Genomic DNA, 26393 nt, shown 5'->3' with positions numbered 1-26393 from the left:
TCACCATGTTGTCCAGGCTGGTCTCGAACTCCAGACCTCAGGTGATCTGCCCGCCTCGGCCTCCCAAAGTGCTGGGACTACAGGTGTGAGCCACTGCGCCCGGCCGTAGTTTTTAACTAAAGGAAGCTCTGCCAATGTGGATCTGCACTTCCAAATGTTACATACCAGTAAGGGCTAAGATGAAACAACTAATTATTTGATCAGGAGAAAGGTATTAGAAAAGCAGCATCAAAGGCCAGGCACAGTGGTTCATGTCTGTAATCTTAGCACTTTGGGAGGCCAAGGTGGGAGGATCGCTTGAGCCTAGGAGTTTGAGACCAGCCTGGGCAACATCGCGAGACCTCGTCTCTACAAAAAATAGAAAACTTAGGCATGGTGGCGTGTGCCTGTAGTCCCAGCTATTCGGGAAACTGAGGTGGGAGGATCGCCTGAGACCAGGAGGTACAGGCTGCAGTGAGCCACGATCGTGCCACTGCATTGCAGCCTGGGTGACACAGCGAGACCCCATCTCAAAAACACAAAACAAAGCAAAAAGAAATAAATAAAGAAGAGTGGCATCAGCTGCATAGCACTGGATTTGTCCAAACCAATGAATTCCTTTATTTTGCCCCAGGGATTGGTTTATATGTAAAATCAAATTGAATGAAGTCTAATTTAACTGAAAAAGAAAAGATGAAATACAATGTACTAAATAATGAGAATTTTACCAAATGATTTGGAAAGAGAATGAATACTTGTGCGCACACCTGGCCATGGTAATAATAGGTCTCTTTTCTCACGGAAACACTTCAGATACTCCCTACTCCTAATAACAGGCCTTATGTGTGAACTAAACGGACCATGTTACCTTCGTGTTTCATGGGACAATGTTTCTTTCCTCTTCAAGCTGTTCTTTCACTTCTTAGGAGCAGTGGCCCTCCCCGGCCTTAATTACCACAATGAAACCAGTACACAGCTACACTGTGTGAAGGTGCATTTATAGAATGCAGGTGCTTGTTGATTTTTAAATGGCAAGAAAGTATAACAATACTATGAAGTCAATAGTGTGCACACTCCAGCCTGGGAGATAGAGCAAGACTCTATCTCAAAAAAAAAAAAAAAAAAAAAAAAGTGTGCTTTCATGGTTAATTGGTAGCTGCTTTTTTTTTTTTTTTTTCTTTTCTTGAGACAGAGTCTCACTCTGTTGCCCAGGCTGGAGTGCACACTATGAGTAATTCGTGAGTAATTAATAATTTTTATTAGCGAGTGTGTTTTGCGGATATTGACCATTAGCGTTCTTCTAGTTGAAGTTCAACAATGATTTTTCATGTCATTAGTCATAGTTATAGTCCATGTGGGAACAATGGCATATTTTATATCTTTATTAAGTGTCCTTTTGGTTATAGGGTTTGTAGGTTTCTCTTTGAAACCTTCTCCTATTTATGGGGGCCTAGGGCTAATTATTAGTGGTGCTGTAGGTTGTGGTATTGTGTTGATTTTTGGTGTGGCTTTTGTGGGGTTGACAGTCTTTTTGGTTTACTTGGGTAGCATGATGGTTGTTTTTGGCTATACCATGGCAATGGCTGCTGAGGAATATCCTGAAACATGAGGGTCAAATATTGACATCTGAGGGGCTTTACTATTATGAGTATTAAAGGGGTTGCTGTCGGTTTGGTGAATAGTTGAGCATGATGGGGTGGGGATCATGATTGATTTTAACAGCATAGAGAGTTGGATGATTTTTGAGGGGGAGGGGAGGGGTTGTTGCATGAGGATCCTGTGGGTGTGGCTGCCTTGTATAGTTATGGGTGTTGAATAGTGGTAGTTGCTGGTTGATCGTTATTTGTTAGTATTTATGTTGCAATTGAAATTACTCGGGGTAATAGATTAGATAATTAGGAGTAGGGTTAAAAGGGATGGGATAAAAAAAGAGAGAAAGCAGAGTTTAATTAGGCCTTTTTGAGTAGATACAGTAATGGAGGCTGAAATTTGGGTTTGTGAAATGGTCTTTGGTATAGACTTTTCTAGTCAAATTAGGTCTAGTAGTAGTGAAGCCAGATTTTGGCTTGTGGATAGGTTTGAGTTGGGGGTTGTATGGTGAATTGTGACTGAATAAAATCCTAGTATTTTGGAGAAGTTGAATGTCTGTAGTGGGTATTTTAGTTTAAGGTTATTAGTTATGAGATTAAACTCCATTGCTAGTAAGAAGCCTAAGGTGGTCACACCTAGGCCTCTGAGCTTCAGGTGGAGTGGTATGGTTGTTTGGGGGGATGACGCAGGAATAATACTGTTGGTGAGGAGGAATCCGGCGAAGATGCTACTGATTGTTAGGTGTTTAATTAGGAAGGGGTTATTTTCGTTAATAATAACCAGAGTCATGAAGCAAGGTTGCCCTATTAGAGCGAAGAAAATAATATGGGTACTGTAGACAGCTGTCAAGGAGGTGGCAATAAGCGTAATAGAAAGGGCTCAGGCATTGGTGTATGATGTGTTTGCAGGTTCAATAATGAGGTCTTTGGAGTAAAAGCCTGTGAGGAAGGCATACCTGTAAGTGTGAGGCTGCTGATAAAACGGGAGGAGGAAGTGAGGGGTAGAGTCGTGAATAGCCCTCCTGTTTTTCAGATGCCTTGTTCTTCACTGAGGTTATGGATGAGGGACCCTGAACATATAAATAATATAGGTTTGAAAAAGGCATGGGTGCAGATGTGAAGGAATGCTAGATGCAGCTGATTAATGCCAATTATGACTATTATAAGGCCTAACTGGCTTGAGGTGGAGAATGCTATGATATTTTTGATACCATTTTGTGTTACAGCACAGGTGGCTGTGAATAAGGTAGTAATAGCCCCCAGACATAATGTAAAGGTTTGGATTGATAGGTTATTTTCTATTAAAGGGTAGAAGCAGATGAGCAGGAATACTCCTGCTACAACTATAGTGCTGGAGTGGAGTAGGGCTGAGACTGGGGCTGGGCCTTCTATGGCAGATGGGAGTCAGGGATGGAGGCTGAATTGAGCTGACTTTCCTGCTGCTGCTAAGAGAAGGCTAATTAATGGAAGGGAGTTGGGGGTAGGGTCTAGAATAAATGTTTGCTGAAATTCTCATGTGTTGGAGGACAGGAGGAATCATGCTATAGCTGAAATAAAGCCAATATTGCCGATGCGGTTGTACAGAACTGCTTGGCTGCTGTATTAGCATCTGCTCGGCCGTACCATCAGCCGATTAGTAAGAAAGACATGATTCCTACGCCTTCTCATCCAATAAAGAGCTGAAAGAGGTTGTTGGCAGTAACCAGAATTAATATTGTGATGAGGAAAATAAGTATTTGAACAATTGATTAATGTTAGGGTCTGAGTTTATATATCATATTGAGAATTCTATAATAGATCAGGTAATGAACAGTGAGTGTTACTGGGATAAATATTGTGGAGAATTGGTCTAGCTTGAAGCTTAGTGAGAGTTTGAGAGTTTGGATTGTCATTCAGTGTCAGTTTGAGATAATGACTTCTTGGTCTGTGCATATCAACATTGTTGTAGGAATGAGGCTAATAACGAAGGCACATGCGATAGATGTTTTTACGTAATTTGGGTGTGAAACTTTTTTGCGGGGGTTGGCTAAGGTAATGGTAATCGGTAAGATTAAGGGGATTAGGGATGTTATAGCAGTGGAAGAATACATGTTTGTTGCTTTATTTGGAGTTGCACCAATGTTTTTGGCTCCTAAGACCAACGGATGACTCTAATCCTTTAAAAGTTGAGAAAGCCATGTTGTTAGGCATGGGGGCACGAGTTAGCAGTTCTTGCATACTTTCTCAGTAGGTAAGAAGTTGCAGGCTTCTATGATTAGATCTGCAATCTAATGTTTTGGTTAAACTATAGCTACAGCATGCAAACCCCATAATAAGTTTAGGGTTTAAAGATAATAGGAAGATAGACGCAAGATGTATAAGTATTAATGTGTTCTCTCGTGTAAAGGAAGGTTTAGTACTGTTAATATAATATGCAAGTGTCCCTCGTTGTGTTGTGATTAGCATATTTAGGGAGTAAAGGGCTGTAATTAGTATATTAAGTCCTATAAGCATAATAGTGATATTAGATCAGAAGAATGAGGCCATAGTCACAAAGAGTTCTACTAGATTAATGGTGTGGGGTAAGGCAAGGTTAGTAAGATTTGCCAGAAGTCATCAAGAGGCTATTAGCAGAAGCAGTGTTTGAAGGCGTTCGGTAAGTAATAGGGTTCACCTATGGGCCTGCTCGTAGTTTGAATTTGCTAGGCAGAATAGTAAGGCTGAAGTGAGTCCATGAGCAATTATAAGGGTGACTGCACCTGTTAAGCTTCAAGGGGTCTGAATGAGGATAACCATGATAACAAGTGCTATGTGGCTTACAGAGGAGTAGGCAATACATGATTTTAGATCAGTTTGTCATAGACAAATAGAGCTTGTCATAACTCTCCCTCATAGGGACAGTATGAGGAAAGGGTATGCTATATGTTCTGTTAGGGGATTGAGGAGAAGAGTAAGTTGTATTATACTGTAGCCACCTAGCTTTAGGAGTCCTGCTCCAGGTACTATCGAGCCACAATAGGGGCTTCTACGTGGGCTTTGCGGAGTCATAGGTGAAATCTGTATAGAGGTATTTTTACTATAAAAGCTATGATACATGCTAGTCATGTAGGATTGTTGGATCAGGAGGCTAATGGCTCTTGGGTAGTAAGTATTATTACTAGCATGTTTAGTGAACCTGAGGTATTTTGAGTATAAACGAGTGTTACAAGTAGAGGAAGGGATCCTACTAGTGTGCAAAATAGAAGTATGAGCTTGCATTGAGGCGTTCTGGTTGGTTGCCTCAGTGGGTGATGATAATTAGGGTAGGAACTAGTGTGGCTTCAAAGGGGATATAAAATATAATTAGTTCTGTGGCTGTGAATGCTCTGATTAAAAAAGTCAGTAGGGAAATCAATATAGAAATATAGAGCTGTTTTCATGGGGGTGATTCATTGGACAGGTGATATTGGCTTCTAGCAAAAACTGTAAGAGGCAGTAGACAGGCTATTAAGATTAGAAGCGGTGACGTCAGCGGGTCAGAAGAGAAAATTAATGAGAGGTTGGATGGGTTATCGCTGAATTGGTTAAAAAATAGTAGGCTGGCGAGGCTGATGAGTAGGCTGTGAATAATCATGTTGATTCAGACTATAGAATTTTTAGAGAATCATGTCATTGGTAACAGTATAATTGTTGGAATAATAATTTTTAGCATTGAAGTAAATTTAGATTTTGTACGTAATCCAGGCCATATGTGTTGGAGACTGAAACTAGTAAGGCAAAGCCCACTGCGGCTTCGCAGGGAGCAAATACTAGGAGGATGATGGGGATTATGGGTGCTAGAGTGAAATGTATGCTTAAAGCTGTAAGAGTATTTATGATAACTATTGATAGTATTATGCCTTCTAGGCATAACAGGGATGATACTAGGTGGGATCGATAGGCTAATATCCCTAGCAGTGATATGGTGTGTGCTAATAAGGGCATTTGGTAAACATGGTCTATCATAATCTAATGAGTAAAAATCATTTATTTTGGCTTAAACTATTTACCAATTCATCCCGGTCTAATCCTTTTTGGGCTCATTCATGTCAAGCCTAGGATTAAAGTGGTAATTGTATAAGGGCTGTGCTGATTATTAGTGTCAGGTTGGTTGTTTGAAGGGCTCATGGCAGGGGTAGTAGTAGAGTGATCTCTGAGTCGAAAAGGAGGAATGTGATGGCTACTAGGAAGAATTTTATGGAAAAGAGGAGGCAGGCGGAGGCTATTGGGTCAAATCTGCATTCACAGGGGCTGGATTTTTCTATATAAGTATTACGCTGTGGGAGCAATGCGATTGTTATTAGTAATAGGGCCAGTTAGGTGTTGGTTACTAGGGCTAGTGTCAGGTTGATTACTCTCTTTTGGATATTATTGAAACTAATTGATTGGAAATCAATGGTATTGTTTATACTAAAAGAGTAGGATCCTCATCAGTAGACAGAGACGTGTAAGAATAGTCATACTACATCTACGAAGTGTCAAATCAGACGGCAGCTTCAAAGCCAAAGTGGTGGCTGGATGTAAAGTGGAATTTTAATTGGCGGAGGAGGCAGATAGTGAGAAATGTTGATCCAATGATAGCGTGAAGTCCGTGAAAGCCTGTGGCTGTAAAGAACGTTGAGCCGTAGTTTCCATCGGAGAGAGTAAAGAGATTGTGCAGTGAGCACAATCTCAGCTCACTGCAACCTCCGCCTTCCGGGTTCAAGCCATTCTCCTGCCTCAGCCTCCCAAGTAGCTGGGATTACAAGCACGTGCCACCATGCTGGCTAATTTTTGTATTTTTCTTAGAGATGGGGTTTCACCATATTGGCCAGGCTGGTCTCGAACTCCTTACCTCAAGTGATCTGCCTGCCTTGGCCTCCCAAAGTGCTGGGATTACAGGTGTGAGCCACTGGGCCTGGCCCTGCATTTTTTCTTTAAATGAGGTATGGAGGAGATGAGAGCCTTTTGGTTCTTTTTTTTTTTTTTTTGAGACTTTCTGGAGTTTCACTCTTGTTGCCCAGGCTGGAGTGCAATGGCGCGATCTCGGCTCACCGCAGCCTCCACCTTCCAGGTTCAAGCGATTCTTGTGCCTCAGCCTCCTGAGTAGCTGGGATTACAGGCATGTGCTACCACACCCAGGTAATTTTGTATTTTTAGTAGAGACAGGGTTTCTCCATATTGGCCAGGCTTATCTTGAATTCCCGACCTCAGGTGATCCGCCTGCCTCTGCCTCCCAAAGTGTTGGGATTACAGGCGTGAGCCACCGTGTCTGGCCGAGGCTTTTGGTTCTTAAATGCCTCAGTCTGACAACAGGCGGGGTGGTGGTGGTGTCAGGTGGACTGATTCAAATTCAAATTCAGTCACTTAGTAGTTATCTAACATCTGGCAACTTACTTATTTTGAATTTAGTTTCTTTTCTTGTCTCTGTTTCTCTCTCTTTGAGACAGCATCTCTCCTGCTGCCCAGGCTGGAGTGCAGTGGCACGATCTCAGCTCACTGCAGCCTTGACCTCCTGATCCCATGTGATCCTCCTGCCTCAGCCTCTTGAGTAGCTGTAACTACAGACACGCATTACCATGCCTGGCTAATTTTTAAATTTCTTGTAGAGATGGGGTCTTGCTCTGTTGACCAGGCTGGTCTTGAACTTCTGAGTTCCAGCAATCTGCCAACCTCGGCCTCCTAAAGCGCTGAGATTACAGATGTGAGACACTGCACCCAGCCTAAACTCAGCTTCCTCATATTTATATGAGGAACCTACATCTACCAAATGAGGATAAAGAATATCACAATGCAATTTGTAAGGATTTAAAAAGTTAACTTCTGGCTGGGCACAGTGGCTCACGTCTGTAATCCTAGCACTTTGGGAGGCCGAGACAGGCAGATCACCTGAGGTTAGGAGTTCGAGACCGGCCTGGCCAACATGGCGAAACCCCATCTCTATTAAAAATACAAAAATTAGCTGGACATGGTGGTGCGTGCCTGTAATCCCAGCTACTTGGGAGGCTGAGGCAGGAGAATCGCTTGAACCCGGGGGGGTGGAGGTTGCAATGAGCCGAGGTTGTGCCACTGCACTCCAGCCTGGGTGACAGAGCAAGACTCTGTCTCAAAAAAAAAAAAAAAAAGTTAACTCTTTTGCTCAAGACCTGGCACATGTTTGCACTCAACAAATATTGGTTCCCCCGCCCCCTTTCCTTGGTTACTATTTCAGTCTTCTAAGGGTTCATTCACACCCCTAAGGAGAAGCACTTAATGTCAAGAAAGGACTAGTAGTAACTTGCATGCATTTATTCAGATAATACCTTCTGATTGCCATCATGTGCCAGATGATATGTTAGGTACTGGGAATGAGTAAAACCATATAAACCAAATGGTATCCAAGATAGGTGTCAATCAGTTTAGAAAGTTTTTTGTGCTAGGGTTAAGAACACACCCATGACACAGCCTCAGGAGCTCCTGACAACATATGCCCAAGGTGGTCAGGGCACAGCTTGATTTGATATATTTTAGGGACACATGAGACCTCAATCAATATATGTCAGATGTATATTGGTTCAGTCCAGAAAGGCAAGACAACTCAAAGTGGGGAGGGGCCTTCCAGGTCCTAGGTAGATAAGAGACAAACTGTTGCATGCTTTTGAGTTTCTGATTAGCCTTTCACTGAATAAACAGTTTACAGCAGTGGTCCCTTACCCCTAGGCCGCGGACCAGTATGGGTCTGTGGCCTATTAGGAAGCAGGAGGTGAGCAGCCAGTGAGCATTACCGCCTGAGCTCCACCTCCTGCTAGACCTGTGGTGGCATGAGATTCTCATAGGAGGGTGAACCCTATTGTGAACGGTGCATGGGAGAGATCTAGATTGCTCCTTATGAGAATCTAACTAATGCCTGATGATCCAAGGTGGAACAGTTTCATCTGAAACCATCCCACCCACCCCACATCCGTGGAAAAAATGTCTTCCACAAAACCAGCCCCTGGTGCCAAAAAGGTTTGGGACTGCTGATTTACAGGAATAGTCACTTATGCCTTAGTCTGGCTTAGTGAAACAATAGGGCAGAGCAAGCAAATCAGCTGTGCATTTGTCTCACATGAGCAGAGGGATGACTTTGACTTCTGCCTGTCCTTTGTCTGCAAGGAATTTCCTCATGGGCAAATTGTGAGGGAGTGCGGGGCTTGCGGGGGTGGTGGTGGTGGAGGGTGGGGTGGGTATGTAGCTATCTTACTTAGGAATAGAGTGGGAGGCAGGTTTGCCCAAGGCAGTTCCCACCTTGACCCTTCCCTCTGGCTTAGTGATTTCGGGGAGATTTCTTTTCCTTTCACACCTAGAACCCCGGCCCTCAGAGAGTTTATGGCATCGTGGGGGAGACAGATCTTCCTTGAGTCATCACTTACACAAATGTACAACTGCAACCATGACAAGGGCCTCAAAGGAGAGCCTCGCAGTGAATAAGAACCTAGAGATAGATTTGACCTCGTCAGAGAGGTCAGAGAAGGCTTGAGTCTTCAGTGATGCTTGAGTCAAGATCTACCAAATAAGTCCATCTGGCAAAGAGAAGAGGGAAGAGTGTGCCAGGCAGAGGAAGCTGCAGGTGCAAAGGCCTTTTGGCAGCAGGGAGCATGGCTAGTAGGTGCGTTTGAATCATGACCAGCGTGGATGGAGTACAGGGTTTTCAGGGGGAGTGAGGTGTGAAAGTGACGCTGGAGAGTTAAGTAGGAGTCAGGGCAGGCAGGGCCTTGGAGGCCACCCTGGGTCACTAGGGAATCTTTGAAGTAAGTGGCTACAATACCAGCATGCGGTTAATGATTGTATGTGGGTTTGAACATTTACAAGTTAGTAAATTATGTATAGCTGAAACTGAAGCAAGTTGTGAGGGTTTTCCTAGAAACCAGATGGAATGCAGGATGGTACTAGTGTGTCCCTGTTTTGTCCACACATCAACAAAAGCATTAAAACTGGGCAGACGCCCAGCTCATCCTCCACCTCTGCTGCTCTGGGCCTACATCCTGGGGACGGTGGAGCGGTGTGCCACCCAGGAGATGTGGCTGGAAGCTGGGGAGTAGAGGGCATCCTCTGATCTTTCATGAAAACAGCCCATGGCAGTGCACGGTGGCTCCCACCTGTAATCCCAGTGCTTGGGAGGCAGAGGTGGGAGGATTGCTTGAGCCCAGGAGTTCGAAACTAACCCAGGCAATATAGTGAGACCCTGTCTCTACAAAAAAATTAAAAAAAGTTAGCCTGGCATGGTGGCGTGCACCTGTAGTCCCAGCTACTCAGGAGGCTGAGGCTGGAGGATCGCTCGAGCCCAGGAGCTCGAGGCTGCAGTGAGCTGTGACGGCGTCACTGCACTCTGGCCTGCACAACAGAGCGAGATCCCATCTCAAGAAAAAAAAAAACAAAAAAAACAAAAAAAACCCGCCCATGATCTGGCGTCTTACCCCCTGAAGAGCTGAGGAGATGTAAGTGTGAATAATTCTGTCTAATGGATTGCTATCATCCATGTTCTTCTCAGTGTTAAGAACAGGGGTCCCAATCCAGACCCCAAGAGAGGGTTCTTGGATCTCATGCAAGAGAGAATTCAGGGCCAGTCCGCAGTGCAAAGTGAAATAAACTTGCTTTATTAAGAAAGTAAAGGAATAAGAGAATAGCTACTCCATAGACAGAGCAGCCCCGAGGGCTGCTGGTTGCCCATTTTTATGGTTATTTCTTGAGTATATGCTAAACAAGGGGTGGATTATTCATGCTTCCCCTTTTTAGACCATATAGGGTAACTTCCTGATGTTGCCATGGCATTTGTAAACTGTCACGGTGCTGACGGCAGTGTAGCACTGAGGACAACCAGAGAGGTCACTCTTGTGGCTGTCTTGGCTTTGCTAGGATTTAGCCAGCTTCTTTACTGCAAACTGTTTTATCAGCAAGGTCTTTACAACCTGTATTTTGTGCCGACCTCCTATCTCATCCTGTGACTTAGAATGCCTTAACCGCCTGGGAATGCAGCCCAGTAGGTTTCAGCCTCATTTTACCCAGCCCCTATTCAAGATGGAGTTTTTGGTTCACGTGCCTCTGACATCAGATCAATGTTGCTTGTTATTACTCTTATTATTGTCATCTCAAATCTGAAGAGTCACCAGAACAAACTTCCTTCTGCCCTTTGGTTTCCTCCCTCCCTTGGCTCCCAGCAGCAGGGGGGCTGCTGACAATTCACAGATTTGTAGTTGAGTTCCATGGGGGGCTGGAGCTCAGGATCAGAGGCAAGCCCTTTTGACTCATGGTCGTGGGGTCCCAGCGTGAAGCTGCTCTGTGATTGCCCTGGAACTCAACATGTCAGAGCTGCCACAGGGAGAGGGCAGAGGCTGCTTGGTAGCTGAGAACAAGGGAGACGCCCTGGGAGATGCTCAGAAACAATCCGAGGTTCAGAAGCAGGGCCAGAGCCCCCAGAGATGTGAGCAGAGTGGAAGGAGCAAGGCGTGGCCATCAGTATTCTGGCCCCAGTGTATTAATACCTATGGGCTGGGCGACCTGGGCATCTGAGCTTGCATTCAGAGGTGTCATAGAAGAGCCCCCTGGGGCCTGTGCTGCGGCTCCCTCCCCAGCGGTGGTGTCTGATGATAGGGTTTTGCAGCAGGCCATCTCCTCCATCCATTCCTGATGGTCAGAAGGCAGGAGAGCCTGAGAGGACAACATCTCTGCCATCAAGTGGGAACTCGCAGTGGGATTCCTCACTGTCTTCCCAAAAGACACAATTTCCACAGCATTTGCGCATCTTGTTCACAGGTCCCTACCTGTGTGGTGCTGATGGCCTATTCTCCATCCAGATAGCTGAGGATCGTAGTTTGTATTTTAAAATCATGTCAAGCATGCTCTTAAAATGCCCCACTAGCGATGTTAGTTATCATTAATGTAATGTTAATGATATCTAAAGAGGAGTAAAAATTTGAGCAAAGTGCCAAAAAAAGTAGGATTCTTGATTGCTAGTCACAAAGCCCAACTTTTTATTGAAGTATAACATACACACAGAAAAGTGCCCAAATCAAAAGTGTACAGCTCCAAGAATGTTCACAAACGGAAAGCACCCAGGTAACCGGCAACCAGATCAAGAAACAGAACACCCCAGAAGCACCACCTCATGCCCCCTTCTGGTTACTGTCTTCTTAGGACTGATCTCTACTTGCAACCGCATGGATGAATTTTGCTGGGTTTTAAACTTTATATAAATGGAATCCTATGGTGCGTTTTTGCCTTATCTCGTTCAACACTAGGGTTGGTGAATACACTCCAAGTTGGGGGTGGAGTTGCAGCTCATTCCCATTGCAGTCTGGGATTCCGTCGTGTGAATATACCCTAATGTGCTTATCCAGCCAACATGGGCATTGGGGTGCTTTCCTGTTCAGGGTTATTATGGAGAGTGTTTTTGTGAAGATTTAGAGCGTGTCTCTGAATGAACACATGTACACATTTCTGTAGGGTATACACCTAGGGGTGGAATTGTTAGGTCATATATATTTACATCCAACTCAAGCTATTTCATGAAAGAAGAAAGAATGTACTGGATGGAGTTTGCTGGCTCAAAGAATTGACAGAAAACTAGAAGGGAGGTCTGTAGGAAGATAGGTGGAGGCGGAGACAGCTCAGCGAGTCCAAGGAGTGGAGCAGAAATGACATTCCCAGGACCCTGCCATCCCTGGACATTGCTACCAGTGGACACACCATCCCTGCAGCCTGCCAGCCCTACCCACCTGCCTTGCTGTATGACTACCAACCCCGGACCACGGTGGCTTCCTTGAAATGAGTCTCAGCATCCCTTCATTTGTGTCACTTTCTCCAGGCTCATAGCCCCAAGCAAGGGTCCAGGTAGTCCACCCCAGGTCAATGACCACTTCCCTACTGGTATGGGGCTGGAAGCAGAGTGTGCCTGAGAGACAGGGAATACCTCCCTTCTTCAGCTTCCACGGTGGGTACTGCACACCACTAAGTTTATATCTAAGGCATGATGTCCCTGCTGTAGGAAGGGAGGGGAGATGCTGGACAGTTAAGCTGAAAACACAAAAATGACAACTGTCCCCACAGCTGCACTCCACAATGCAAGCAGGCTTTATTCTATTCATCTTCCACTGACAGAGTCGGGGAGCTCAGTGACATGTCTGTGGATCTCACAGCTCATGTGCAGAAATCTCCATCTAAGAAGAGGGAACTAGGCCGGGTGTGGTGGCTCACGCCTGTAATCCCAGCACTTTGGGAGGCCAAGGCGGGCGGATCACTTGAGGTCTGGGCTTCAAGACCAGCATAGCCAACATGGTGAAACTCCGTCTCTACTACTAAAAATACAAAAATTAGCCAGGTGTGGTGGCAGGCGCCTGCAATCCCAGCTCCTCGTGAGGCTGAGGCACAAGAATTGCTTGAACCCGGGAGGCGGAGGTTGCAGTGAGCCAAGATTGTGCTACTGCACTCCAGCCTGGAAGACAGAAAGAGACTCTGTCTCAAAACCAAAAACAAAAACAAAAAAAGAAGAGGCAGCTGGATTCAGGATCACTCTAGGAAGGGTGACCCGTCCCCAAATGCCATAGGTCTGGAAGAGGTGCAGTAAAAGGACAGAAAAGCATCTCACAGGGGAAGGTAAGGAAGAGAGGAGGAAAAGGAGAGAGAACAAAAGGGAGGCTGAATCTGGAGGGATGGGGCATGTAAAAACAACAGGGAGAAGGTTTGGTGGAAGAGGAAAGCAGCATTTTTCTGACCTGATTTTGATGCTCTCTGTACGGCCCCACTTTCTCGGCTTCTCTGATGTGCCTTTATGACTTGTGCTTCGCTTCATCGGGTTAATGATGTTGACGTGAACCACAGAATAAAGAGATCCTGGTCATAACTGCACTATCAAAGGATCTGAGGTCCTAGCGTCACATCCAGCATACAATTCTGCTCTAGTTTGAGCATCTTAACAACACTGGTATTATTAGTGAGCTGATAATGAAACTAAGAATGAGTTTTAACAAAAGAAGCAAGGAACAAAAATGTCCTAAATCCATTTATGAGGGCAGCAAGTCATTAATTGGTCTGGAAATTATATTTGCCTCTTTGCAGGCAATTTTATGCCTCCAACGGAACCATGGTCTCTTTGAAGTCATCCATTCTTCCCTATATTATACCATGGCATTTAGTACATTTATTTGTTTTAAATGATAATCAGAGCTTTCATCTATGTAGCATCTCTGTTTTCCTCCCAGAGAGAAAGCCAGGATAATTACCATTAAACCCAATTTGCAGGTTAGAACATTTCGGGCACAAATGGCCTGTTCTCTATCACACAGCAAGTCTCTGTCAGAACTAGGGAGAGAGGCAGTTTCCAAATAAACAGAATAGAACAAACTTACACAAAGAGCTCTGCTCCCACTGTGTATTCTCCTCTTTCATTGGGATCATAAGAGTTTGGTTTAGGTAGGGCCTTCAGGTTGATCTTAGACAATCCAAGAGCTAATTCATCGATGTCTAGCCTTTCCTTGGGGCATCCATGAATCACCTTCCTTAAACTACCAGAATACGGCTTCCTCCTGGAGAATGTGGGAAGTGAAGTCTGCCACGGGTTGCTGCAACAAAGGTGTGGACCATGGGTTGGTGCAACAAAGGTGTTTGCTTCACGGTGTGCAGTTAAGATAGTTTGTGGGTCTCCCTACCTGCAAACAGGTAGACTTGGAAGGTAGCACAGTTCAGGGGGCTAAGGGAACTCTGGGGCCGGGCTGCCTGCCCTCAAATCCCAGTTTTTCTGCTTACCATGTGTAACCTTGGGCAAACTACATAAACGCTTTGTGCCTCAGTTTCCCCTCACTCTAAAACAGACATACGGCCGGGTGCACTGGCTCACACCTGCAATCCCAGCACTTTGGGAGGCCAAGGTGGGCAGATCACTTGAGGCCAGGAGTTGGAGACCAGCCTGGCCGACATGGTGAAACCCCGTCTCTACTAAAAATACAAAAATGAGCCAGGCGTGTTGGCGTGTGCTTGTTATCCCAGCTACTAGGGAGGCTGAGACATGAGGATCACTTGAACCTGTGAGTGGAGGTTGCAGTGAGCTGAGATTGTGCCATTGCATTCCAGCCTGGGCGACAGAGCAAGACTCTGTCTCAAAAAGATAAATAAATAAAATAAAACAGACATGCACTTATGGTATTTATTGTTGGAAGATTAAGTACCTTAACGTACACCAATGCTCAGATGACTTGGGGGCACATAGGGGACTGCTGTCACCATGCCTCACTCCTGCAGGGAAGGGGCTGCCCTACTAAAACCCCAGCGGGCCCAGTGCTGTGTCCAGAACAGGTCCTTATATTACTGCAGCCCACAATGGAACTACTGAGTAGGAGCCAAAAGAGGAGGGAGCAGGAAGAGGTGGCATTTGGAGAGGGGAGACCGCACCCACAGGTCTGCCACAGCGCATCAACGGTATGGGGTACTTTTACAGTCAAGTTGACTTCGGTGTCCGCCCACCATCTACCTTTGTAGGACCACTGAAACAAGGGACATCCACCACGGCCCCAGGAGGATATGCTAAGAAAACCATTCCACGGCCGGGCGCGGTGGCTCACGCCTGTAATCCCAGCGCTTTGGGAGGCCGAGGCGGGTGGATCACGAGGTCAGGAGTTTGAGACCAGCCTGACCAACACGGTGAAACCCCGTCTTTACTAAAAATACAAAAAATTAGCTGGGTGCGGTGGCGCGTGCCTATGATCCCAGCTACTCAGGAGGCTGAGGCAGGAGAATCGCTTGAACCCAGGAGGTGGAGGTCGCAGTGAGCTGAGGTCACGCCATTGCACTCCAGCCTGGGTGACAGAGCGAGACTCCGTCTCAAAACAACAACAACAACAACAAAAAAGAAAACCATTCCAATCCTGTGGGTTGTTGTCTTTTTATTAGGATGATGGAAATGCAGGAAATACAGAACCTCTGCAGCTGCTTTCTCCAGGAAAGGAGATGAAAACATTATATGTTTCAGTTGGTCAAAATGCTCTAATTTGATACTGAATATTGCAAATAAGGGATATTTACGCATAGTTTTTTTTTAAATAAATTATCCACTGAAATGTATTAATATGATATAAACTTGGAAATTGATGTTTAAAAATTTTAAACTCTTAAGTCCAGACTTACTTTTACATGGCACATTTGTTATTTGGCTATAAAAATTTTGATTTTCTTTGCCAATAATGAAAATAACGTGAAAATGAAAAGGAAAAAAATGAAATTGAATGCCACGAAGAAAACAGATGGAAACATAAGACAAGCCCCGGCCACCGTTGGCTGGGCAGGGATGGGTGCTGGTCTCACTCCCTAAGGCTTAGAGCATGCATGGTCTCTACAGGGGACTTTGAAGGTCAGAAAAGGAGGCATTTTCATCACACACGGAGTTAGAGAATGGTACAAAAGAACTTCTTCTCGCGAAAGGGGTTTTCTGATGCAGGCACTGGAATGATGAGAGGGTCTTCCCGCACGTGAGCTTCACAGTAGGCCAGGAGGTCCGCAGCTGCCTGGGAGACCTGTGAGGGCACAGAGCACAGGCGCTCAGTTAGAGGCCCCTTTGCAGAGTGAGTCCAGGGAAGAGGTGTCCACGTACAGCGGGGACAAGCCCTAGGGTAGGCTGTATTGTGTGCACGGCCTACGACATGGTCATGTCCAGGCTGGAGGGAGGGTTTGTGCAGATCTAGGAGACTGGTTCGAAGCGTGCCTCCAAGAAGGGTAGGCTGCCCTCGCATGGCAGATCAGCATGGAGACAGGACTGAGGGCTGGCAGGAGGCCCAGACAGCCTTGATATATTCTCGAGTAGGTGAGGAGTGGAGGTTCCAGGACAGTAGTCTCACAATGACTTTGCTAAACCGTTTCTGGAAGAATAAAGCAGAAGGCAGCCCCTGGCCAAGCCAGTGTGATCATATTTATTATCATTATTAGTTGTTTTATTGCAATCCACTCTTGTGACCAACACAGAGAGACACTTCATCCTCCTCAACAGAACTTGTATTTAGCTATATTTTATAAGCACACGTTTTATTTTTATTCATTTTTCATTTTTATTTCTTTTTTTGAGGCAGTCTCGCTCTGTTGCCCAGGCTAGAGTGTGGTGGCGTGATCTCCGCTCACTGCAACCTCCATCTCCTGGGTTCAAGTGATGCTCCTGCTTCAGTCTCCCAAGTAGCTGAGATTACAGGCACCCACCATGCCCAGCTAATTTTTGTATTTTTAGTAGAGATGGGGTTTCACTGTGTTGGCCAGGCTGGTCTCAAACTCCTGACCTTAAGTGACCCGCCCACCTCAGCCTCCCAAAGTGCTGGGATTACAGGCATGAGCCACCGTGCCCGGCCAGCACACATGTTTTAACTTGGGGTGGCCACTTCCCTGCGGAGAGAGGTGCTCCTGACCAGAAAGTTCTTTCCATTCCATTTCTTTCCAGGCTTATCTGAAGCCTGCTGGCGCATGGCAGTTGTGCATCAAACTGTCCCCAAACTCAAGGCCAGAGGAAGAGCAGGTTGGGAGAGGGTGGGGTGCGGACAAGCATTTGCTAAGAGGGAGAGGCAGTTACCAGCTTATTTTGTTCATGGTCTCTGTCATGCGCTTGGCAGATAAATGGCCTGTGCATTAACTCATCCTGCCAATTAGGCTGTTCTGCCTGCGAGTATTTATTAGTGGATTACAGGCAGGGGTAAATACATAGCAGTCAAATGAAATCCTTTTAGTACATTCAATGTCTAAATCTTCCCCAGAATGATAAAAATGTTCCACAGATGAAGAAAAAAAATGTTTAGAAGCCTCCAGCTACACAGGCCATACACATTCCCCTCTGGGTTTTAAAAATTGGCTCATCTTTCAGCATTTTACAGAGATTCTTCTGATTTTCAGACCTAACCGCTTTAGCAATGGCTAGAAATAATTCCAGCAGAGATATACAATGAATCAACTAAACACATCACTCAAATAAATCAACTTGAAGTTTAGCAGATGAGTTAGTCTAAATCCTGACAAAGCCTACATTTGTTAAGAATGTGGCATGGAGAAATGAGTTCCGGTGAACATCAGGCTTCTAGTTCTACCCCTGCCCGTAAGCTAGCTGTGTGACCTTGGGTAAGTAGCTCAACCTTTCTGAGCTTCACTTCCCTCATTTGTAAAATTCAGGAGTGTTGGAGAGCTCTAAGGTCCCAATTTACTCTGAGATGTCTATGATTCTACCTTTAATAGCATGGTCAGTATTTAAGATCCTAAAAACGTGTTTGTTGAGTTGAATAGGAGTGTTTGAAGTTTGCAGTGGGTTACAGGACTCCCATATAGGAATTTCCCAGATGGGTGAGGCTCAGGGGAAAACTGAGCCTGTGGGGGGCCTGTGAAGCCATCACAAGGAGCTAGAGCACAGGCTTAAGGAAATGGACTCTGAGGCCCACAGGGCTGCGACGGACACACAAGAGAATGGATTCACATGGTGAGTGCTGCAACTCAAAGCCGTTGGGCTTGGGAGATTGGGCCCTCCCTTGCTGCCACCTTCTAAGGAAAGCCGAGTGCCGTCCCCAACTGCTGGAGTGATGACCTCCTTAGTTTCCACTCCTGGCCTCTCACCATGTCCAGAGATGCAGAAGCTGCTGAGGTCTGGGGTCTCCCTCATGGCCACCATGTTAGGACAGCCACTAAATTCATCCATTGGCACCTCTGGCAACCCCTGGGCAGTGGTCTTCACTGCTGCCTGGGCAGCACACACAAGGGCTGCAGTGTTGGAACAACCACATTCCTCCTCTAGGAGCCACTGTCCTCTTGGGTTTGCTGAGTCTAGGCCCCTGACTCCAGTGAGCTCTTCTGGGAGTTCCGTTTAAGAATGGCTCAGCTGGGTGCAGTGGCTCACACCTGTAATCCCAGCACTTTGGGAGGCCAAGGCAGGTGGATCGCCTGAGGTCAGGAGTTCAAGACCAGCCTGGCCAGCATGGTGAAACCCCGTCTCTACAAAAAATACAAAAAATTAGCCAGGCGTGGTGGTGGGTGCCTGTAATCCCAGCTACTCAGGAGGCTGAGGCAGGAGAATCGCTTGAACCCGGGAGTTGGAAGTTGCAATGAGCTGAGACTGTGCCACTGCACTCCAGTCTGGGCAACAAGAGTGAAACTCCATCTCAAAAAAAAAAAAAAAAAAAGAATGTCTCGTCTGACTATCATGCCCTCTCCAGTTTTCTAGTTTTCACTTTTCCCATCTACTTCATTTTTTTTGGACATGCTCCAGTTTCATCTGAATTCTCTATAATCCTCGTTATGTCATTCAGAAAGGAAGTATTCACTATCTACCCTTTAGCTAATTCAGAAGATGCAAGAGAAAGAACAAGGCAACAGTTTTGCCCTCTAGAAGATCTCACTGTGATCTCAAACATGATGAAGTCACTATAATAATCCATGTGTGCTGAAATGTCACAAAAGAACACTTGCATGCCACGGTGGATCCATGATGAGAGGCCAGGAGACGGGGCATCTGACAACCTGTCCAGTCCCAGACAGTAGCGGACACCTTGGTGAATCTGCCCCCTTTCTTCAGAGGGCAATCACTGGACTTCTGGGCCCAGAAACACAATTTCCTGGCACACTCAGAATAGATCATCTCTTGTGGCTGACCCATATTAAACAAGCTCAGGAGGCAGCTGGATAAAACCATAATACAAATAGAAGCTAACATTTACATTTACTGAGTGCTTCTCAGGTGCCAGCACTATGCTACATGCATCAGATGTACTATGTCATTTAATTCTTCTGATACGTAAGACTCTAGCCTGGGCAACATAACAAGACTCTACCACAAAATGAAAAAATTAGCCAGGCATGATGGTGCACACCTGCAGTCCCAGCTACTTGGGAGGCTGAGGCAGGGACATCGCTTGAGTCTGGGAGTTCAAGGCTGCAGTGAGCTGTGATCACACCACTGCACACCAGCCTGAGTGGCAGAGCAAAACCCTGTCTCTAAAAAAAAAAAAAAAAAAAAAATGTAGAATTCCTTATTTATAATTGACAAATAAAAATGGAATATATTTATGGTGTACAACATGATGTTTTGATACGTGTATACATTATAGAACGGCTAAATCAAGCTAACTGACACATCTATTACCTCACATAGTTTTTTTTGTGGTTAAAAACATAAAATTTACTCTTTTAGCAATTTTCTTTTTTCTTTTGAGATGGAGTCTCACTCTGCCATCCAGACTGGAGTGCAGTAGGGCGATCTCAGCTCACTGTAACCTCTGCCTCCTGGTTTCAAACAGTTTTCCTACCTCAGCCTTCTAGTAGCTGGGATTACAGGCTCCTGCCACCATGCCTGGCTAATTTTCTAATTTTTGGTAGAGATGGGGTTTCTCCACATTGGCCAGGCTGGTCTCAAACTCCTGACCTCAGGTGATCTGTCCACCTCGGCCTCTCAATGTGCTGGGATTACAGGCATGAGCCTCTGAGTCTGGCAAGCAATTTTCAAGTATACATGATAAGTACTATTCTTAAAGCCACTTTACAGATGAGGAAACTGAGGCACAAAGGTTAAGAAGGTCACCCATCTATTAAGAGAGAAAACCAGGGCCGGGCATGGTGGCTCACGACTGTAATCCCAGCACTTTGGGAGGCCGAGGCAGGCAGATCACAAAATCAGGAGCTCAAGATCATCCTGGCCAACATGGTGAAACCCCATCTCTACTAAAAATACAAAATTTAGCTGGGCGTGGTGGCCCATGCCTGTAATCCCAGCTACTCGGGAGGCTGAGGCAGGAGAATTGCTTGAACCAGGGAGTCAGACGTTGCAGTGAGCTGAGATCGCGCCACTGCACTCCAGCCTGGCGACAGAGTGAGACTCTGTCTCAAAAAAAAAAAAAAAAAAAAAAAGAGACAGCCAGAATTTGAAGCTAAGCTGTACTGTACTACAGCCGTCCCCAACGTTTTCGGCACGAGGGAGTGGTTTCGTGGAAGACAGTTTTTCCATGAACTGGGGGTGGGGGGATGGTTTCAGGATGATTCAAGTGCATTAGATTTATCGTACACTTTATTTCTGTTATTATTACATTGTAATACATAATGAAATAATTATATACAATTCACCATAATGCAGAATCAATGGGAGGCCTGAGCTTGTTTTTCTGCAACTAGATGGTCCCATTTGGAGGTGATGGGAGACAGTGACAGATAATCAGACACAGGATTCTCATAAGGAGCTTGCAACCTAGATCCCTCACATGCGCAGTTCACAATTGGGTTTGTGCTCCTGTAAGAATCTAATGCCGCTGCTGATCTTACAGGAGGCAGAGCTCAAGCGGTAATGCAACCAATGGGGAGCACCTGTAAATACAGATGAAGCTTTGCTTGCTCACCCGCTGCTCACTTCCTGTTGTGCGGCCCGGTTCCTAATAGGCCACAGACTGGTACTGGTCCATGGCCGGGGGTTGGGGACCCCTTTTATACTACACAGAATCTACACTCGATACAGAATCTATAATCTACACTGTATACAGAATCTATACTCAGCCGCTATACTACAGCAGCTGCTTTGTTAATTGACAATGAGACCCATAATTCTCAAGTGGCCTGGAACATTCTCACCTGCCCATCCAGTGCACATGAGGAGAGATCCTTGTGGTTCAACTACCTGGGAGCTCACAGGACCAGAAGAAGGAGAGTTTCCCACCTAGAGTGTCTTAGTTCATTTCGTTTAACCTAGAGACAGGAGGGGTCCTCAGCTGGGGCTCACCCCCTTTCCCCCCGGCCCTGAGAAGTACAGGATGGACACAGCCACTGTGGTCTCCAAGACACCCCTTCCTCTAGGCTGTGACCCACCAATCCCCTTCTGTCTACACATACAATCCAGCTGGTCAGAAGTTGGCTGGCTAAACTGTCACGATAGCTTTCTTCCCATTGATCAGTTTACCTGTCCCGGTGGTTATCAACATCCATCATGGGCCACTCTTTTAATTCTCTAGGAGCAACCTCAAGGGGGCGCCTCACTGGGGAAGCTGCACTATCAACCAGTACATCCTGTACATCATGACCAAGCATTAAAGGAGTGGGCTCAAAAAATGTTGGGGCTTTGGGGGACAGCTCAGTCGAGGAGAGGTCAGGTTGGGCCCATGTTCCACTCCATAGCAGAGTAACTTCTTCCCTTATAGCCCAGTGTCTGCAACACCCTAACAATTATGCTATTAATGGTCTGGCCTTGCCAGGTCTAAGCAGGTCTCATCTAGGAATTTTTCTCTCACCTCCCAAAGGTGATACTGTACTTGATGCCACAATTTTTCTTGCAAGAAAACGAGTTGTTCTTAGATTGCCTTCTTTTGTTGCTTTAAGATCACAGTTGCGTTTGCTGAGTTATAACCACTCCTCTGGCTTGCTGAGTCCTGTCTGTGCACCCATACAACAGGAATGCACATACAATGAAGCCAGTATTACTGCCGATCAAGAAGTGCTCAGTTTAAGCCTGAATGTGTGGATCTGGGTTGGTTCCATGCAACATTAATTTCCTAGGTGCACTCAGAATTACTGAAGCGTAACACTGTGAAGAATGGCCCACTTACGCACAGCTGCGTCTAATACAGCATAAGTCATCTTACAGCAAAATAGTCACGGGAGTTTTCCACCTTCATCACCCCGTCTTTTCACATAGCGTCCAGAGTCCTATATAACCTTTATAACCAAAGTATCTTGGGTAACCCCTGAAGTTTATTGTTAATGTGATCTGAAAAGATAAATATAGGTAATGACCGTCTTAATGAGCCTGACACATGAAAGGTGGCGTCCCAACAAATAGCTCAGTATCCAGGTATTAATTAACCTAAGCCTGCTCCTTCTGCTGAGAGGGAGAGTTTTCTTAATCAGCCCTAGATTGATGTTTATGGTTGGAGGTTTCCTTCAACACGTACCAAATAGGGGTTGCAGACAACGCCAGATCCCATTAAACATCTGCCATCTTTGGAACATAAAGTAGACAATTTGCTTTCAAAGAGAAAATCTTATTCTGGTAGAAAATTGCAAATTCCTTTACTGTGTATCCTTTCTCATCAAGCCTGAATTCGGCTTTCCCTCAAGTTCACTGTGATGAAATGCCTGGAGCATCTCTGTGCCTCCCCGTCTTAGTATTGAACTGTTAGAGTTACAAGACAACAGATGTTGAAAAGAACTGGTAGCTTGGGAACAACTGTGGAATTTTACCATCACATTTCAGAGTAAAAGAGGTGATTAAAGCAGCCCAAGTTAGCACGTAATCCTGTTAGTTGCACTATAATTACAAGCTTCAATGATGGGAGAAAATGCCGCAATTACTATAGTCACATTCCATGACAAGACAGATGACATAATTATTATTGTGGCTGTGACACCCGCTGCATTTATCCTTTGCATCTGAAGTAGACAGACCCACACCTATTTCTAAGCAACGCTGGTCTATTTAACAGTACTACTGGGAATCAAAAGCATCTTGGTTGGCTTTGCCTGTTTCTCCTACTCCAAGAAAACAAAGCAGGATTACAGTTAATGGTACAGCCAGGTTGCAGCCAGCATGGTGTACCGGTATATTTTACAAGGTCTATAATGGTATATTTTTACACGGTGAAATTTGGTGCACACTCCACTAGAAGATATCATATACTGCTTATCCTCAGTGGGATCCTGGGGACATTACAGGTATATACCTCACCTTTAAATTCTCAGAAAGCACTGCAGGGTGAACTCTTGTGCTTTTTTTTTTTCTCCTAACATTGGGAAGTATTTGAGACCCACACACCAGTTCCTAAGGGCAGTCTCTAGATACTTTCATATTATGGCTTTCAGAGGATCCCAGTAACTACTTCGTACTATTCCTGGTCAGTGTGGGCAATTCTTACTTGTTGGCGGATGGCCTGTGTGGGGAGAGGCTTCCGCCCGGTGGGTGGGTCCTAGGCCAAAGGCAACATCAAGCTTAGAGTGGGTTAGGTTATACCTGAAGGTGGAAACCAGAGAGAGGAGGGTGGGTGATATGTGTGAATAAAAGAATAATTCAACAGAGTCCGTCTCTGAACCCTTAAGTCAAATGTCCATAGCAGCAGACTAGCCACTGTTAACTACTTTCAGCATAGGCTTTTTTTCCACATCAAAAGTTGATTGCACACTGGGAGCTAAATCTAAGATGCTTGAAAGAGAGTTGTAATATCACCAAATTAACTTAAGTAAGAGTTGTTCTGACATGGCCTTCAGCACAGGAATATCAAAGCCCTCACTGGTTTAGAATATGATTGACCTAGATCCACCCTGGACCTTGACTTAACCAAGCCCGTTCAACAGGTCAGTGTTTGTCCCATCTGACTGACTATCTCTCAGTTTTGATATTTCCCAAATTTCCAAAAAGAAATCCATAATTCCATCACTTTGCAAGTTTGCCATGCTGGATAAGATGGACACTCCAGGCACTCAGCTTTGACTCCTGTAAACGAGAACGGCAACACCTGCTGGTTTGTGGCTAAATGGATGCCATCATATATTGCCGTGGTTTGAAAGTGCTGTCTCCCAAAAGCATGTTCTGGAAACAATGCGAGCATGTTAGGAGGTGAGGCCTAATGAGAAGTTATTAGGTGATGAGGGCTCTGTTCTCATGAATGGATTAATGCTGTTATCATGGGAATGGGCTCCTTATAAAAGGATGGGTTTGGCCCCTTTTTTCTCTCTCTGCCTCTCTCCTTGCCCTTCCGCCATCTGCTGTGGGGTGACACTGCAAGTAGCCCCTCACCAGAGGTAGCCCTTTCCCAGCCCCCAGAACTATGAGTTAATAAATTTCTGTGCATCATAAATTACCCAGTCTGTGGTATTCTGTTACAACAGCACAAGCCAACTGAAACATAAGCACATGGGGTTATTAATCCATTATTCATTTGGCTACTTTCTAGTAGGACAGAGAAGATATTTGAGAAACAGACACGAGGAAGTTTCTCAGAAATTATTAGGGCATTGGATGCCCACAATGGCCCTGACCAGATCATCCCCATGAATAGAAGAGATCCCTTTCTAAGTGCAACTTTCATTTTCTTCTTCTACTACTCATGTTCTACTCTTTCACTTAATCTGAAGCATTTTCCCCTTTTATCTGATCCCAGTTCTAGAACTGCTCATCCTAATAACCTTTCCTCAATATGGCCAGATTTTTGGATTTTAGCCATTCTAATAGGTGTGTAGTGGTATCTTATTGTTTTAATTTGTAATTCTCTAGTGACATACGATGTTGAACATGTTTTCATATGCTTATTTTCCATTTGTATGTCATCTTTTGTGATGTGTCTGATCAGAAATTTTGCCCTTTTCTTTTTTCTTTTGAGACGGAGTCTCACTCTGTCGCCAGGCTGCAGTGCAGTGGCGCCATCTCGGCTCACTGCAAGCTCCACCTCACGGGTTCACGACATTCTCCTGCCTCAGCCTCCTGAGTAGCTGGGACTACAGGCGCCTGCCACCACGCCCGGCTAATTTTTTGTATTTTTAGTAGAGACGGGGTTTCACCGTGTTAGCCAGCATGGTCTCGATCTCCTGACCTCGTGATCCGCCCACCTCGGCCTCCCAAAGTGCTGGGATTACAGGTGTGAGCCACCGCGCCTGGCCATTTTGCCCATTTTTTAATGTGGCTGGTTGTTTTCTCATTGTTGTGTTTTAAGGGTTCTCTCTCTCTTGCTCTCTTGCACGCACTTGCGCTCTCTCTCTCTATATATATACATTTTTTTTTTCTAGACGAGTCTTGCTCTGCCACCCGGCTGGACTGCGGTGGTGCAACTTCCACCTCCGGGGTTCAAGTGATCTCCCACCTCAGCTTCCTGAGTGGCTGGGATTGCAGGCACCTGCCACCATGCCTGGCTAATTTTTGTATTTTTAGTAGAGATGGGGTTTCACCATATTGGCCAGGCTGGTTTCAAACTCCTGACCTCAGGTGATCTGCCTGTCTCAGCCTCCCAACGTGCTGGGATTACAGGCGAGAGCCACCACACTTGGCCCTTTATATATTTTGGGTACAAGTCTTTTATCAGGCATGTGTTTGACAAATATTTTCTCCCAGCGTGTGGCTTGTGTTCATTCCCTTAACAGTGCTTTTCACTGAAGTCTTAAATTTTACTGTAATCTAGCTTGTCTACTTTTTTCTTTGATGGATTGTGCTTTTGCTGTTGTATCTAAAAACTCTTTGCCAAACCCAAGGTCACTTAGATTTCCTATGTCATCTTCTAGAAGTTCTGTAGTGTTCTCTTATATTTATGTCTATAATTTATTTTGAGTTAATTTTTATAAAATGTAAAAGGTCTGTGTCTAGATTCATTTTCTGCATGTGGATGTTCAGTTGTTCTTACAGTATTTGTTGAAAAGACTATCTTTGCTTCATGGTATTGGCTTTGCACCTTTGTCAACGATCAGCTGGCTATATTTACATGGGTCTATTTTGGGGCTCTCTATTCTGTTCCACTGACCTACACGTCTACTCTTTCACCAATACCACATTGTCTTAATTACTGTAGTTTTATAGTAAGTCAGTCAGGTAGTGTCGGTTCTCCAACTTTGTTCTTCTACTTCAGTATTTTATTGGCTATTCTGGGTCTTTTGGCTTTCCATATAAACTTTAAAATCATTTTGTCAATATCCACAAGATAAAATTTGCTGGGATTTTGGGGTGGGGCACAGCAGCTCATGCCTGTAATCCCAGCACTTTCCGAGGTCGAGGCAGGTGGATCACTTGAGGTCAGGAGTTCAAGACCAGCCTGGCCAATATGGCGAAACCCCATCTCTACTAAAAATACAAAAATTAGCTGCTGGGCAGGGTGGGCCTGTAATCCCAACTACTCAGGAGGCTGAGGCAGGAGAGTTGCTTGAACCTGGGAGGTA

General features: G+C 45.2%; 1 protein-coding gene and 1 pseudogene across 2 annotated transcripts in view; both read right to left on the bottom strand.

Annotated features, from left to right (window-relative positions):
• Positions 1–1866: 1866 nt before the first annotated feature.
• Positions 1867–11225, bottom strand: LOC112437904 (NADH-ubiquinone oxidoreductase chain 5-like; annotated as a pseudogene).
• A 284-nt stretch (positions 11226–11509) lies between these two features.
• GNG4 (G protein subunit gamma 4) overlaps positions 11510–26393 on the bottom strand; it is a 103486-nt gene continuing 88602 nt past the window's right edge. For both annotated transcript variants that reach the window (XM_055099608.2, XM_034949386.3), the window contains exon 4: positions 11510–16063. In XM_055099608.2, the coding sequence (XP_054955583.1) occupies positions 15935–16063 (129 nt within the window). In that variant the 3' untranslated portion in view covers positions 11510–15934. The remainder of the gene's footprint in view (positions 16064–26393) is intronic.

The sequence above is a fragment of the Pan paniscus genome, chromosome 1 (assembly GCF_029289425.2).
Source record: "Pan paniscus chromosome 1, NHGRI_mPanPan1-v2.0_pri, whole genome shotgun sequence".
In the NCBI taxonomy this organism is placed as follows: domain Eukaryota; kingdom Metazoa; phylum Chordata; class Mammalia; order Primates; family Hominidae; genus Pan; species Pan paniscus.
This window is presented reverse-complemented; position numbering and strand designations above follow the sequence as displayed.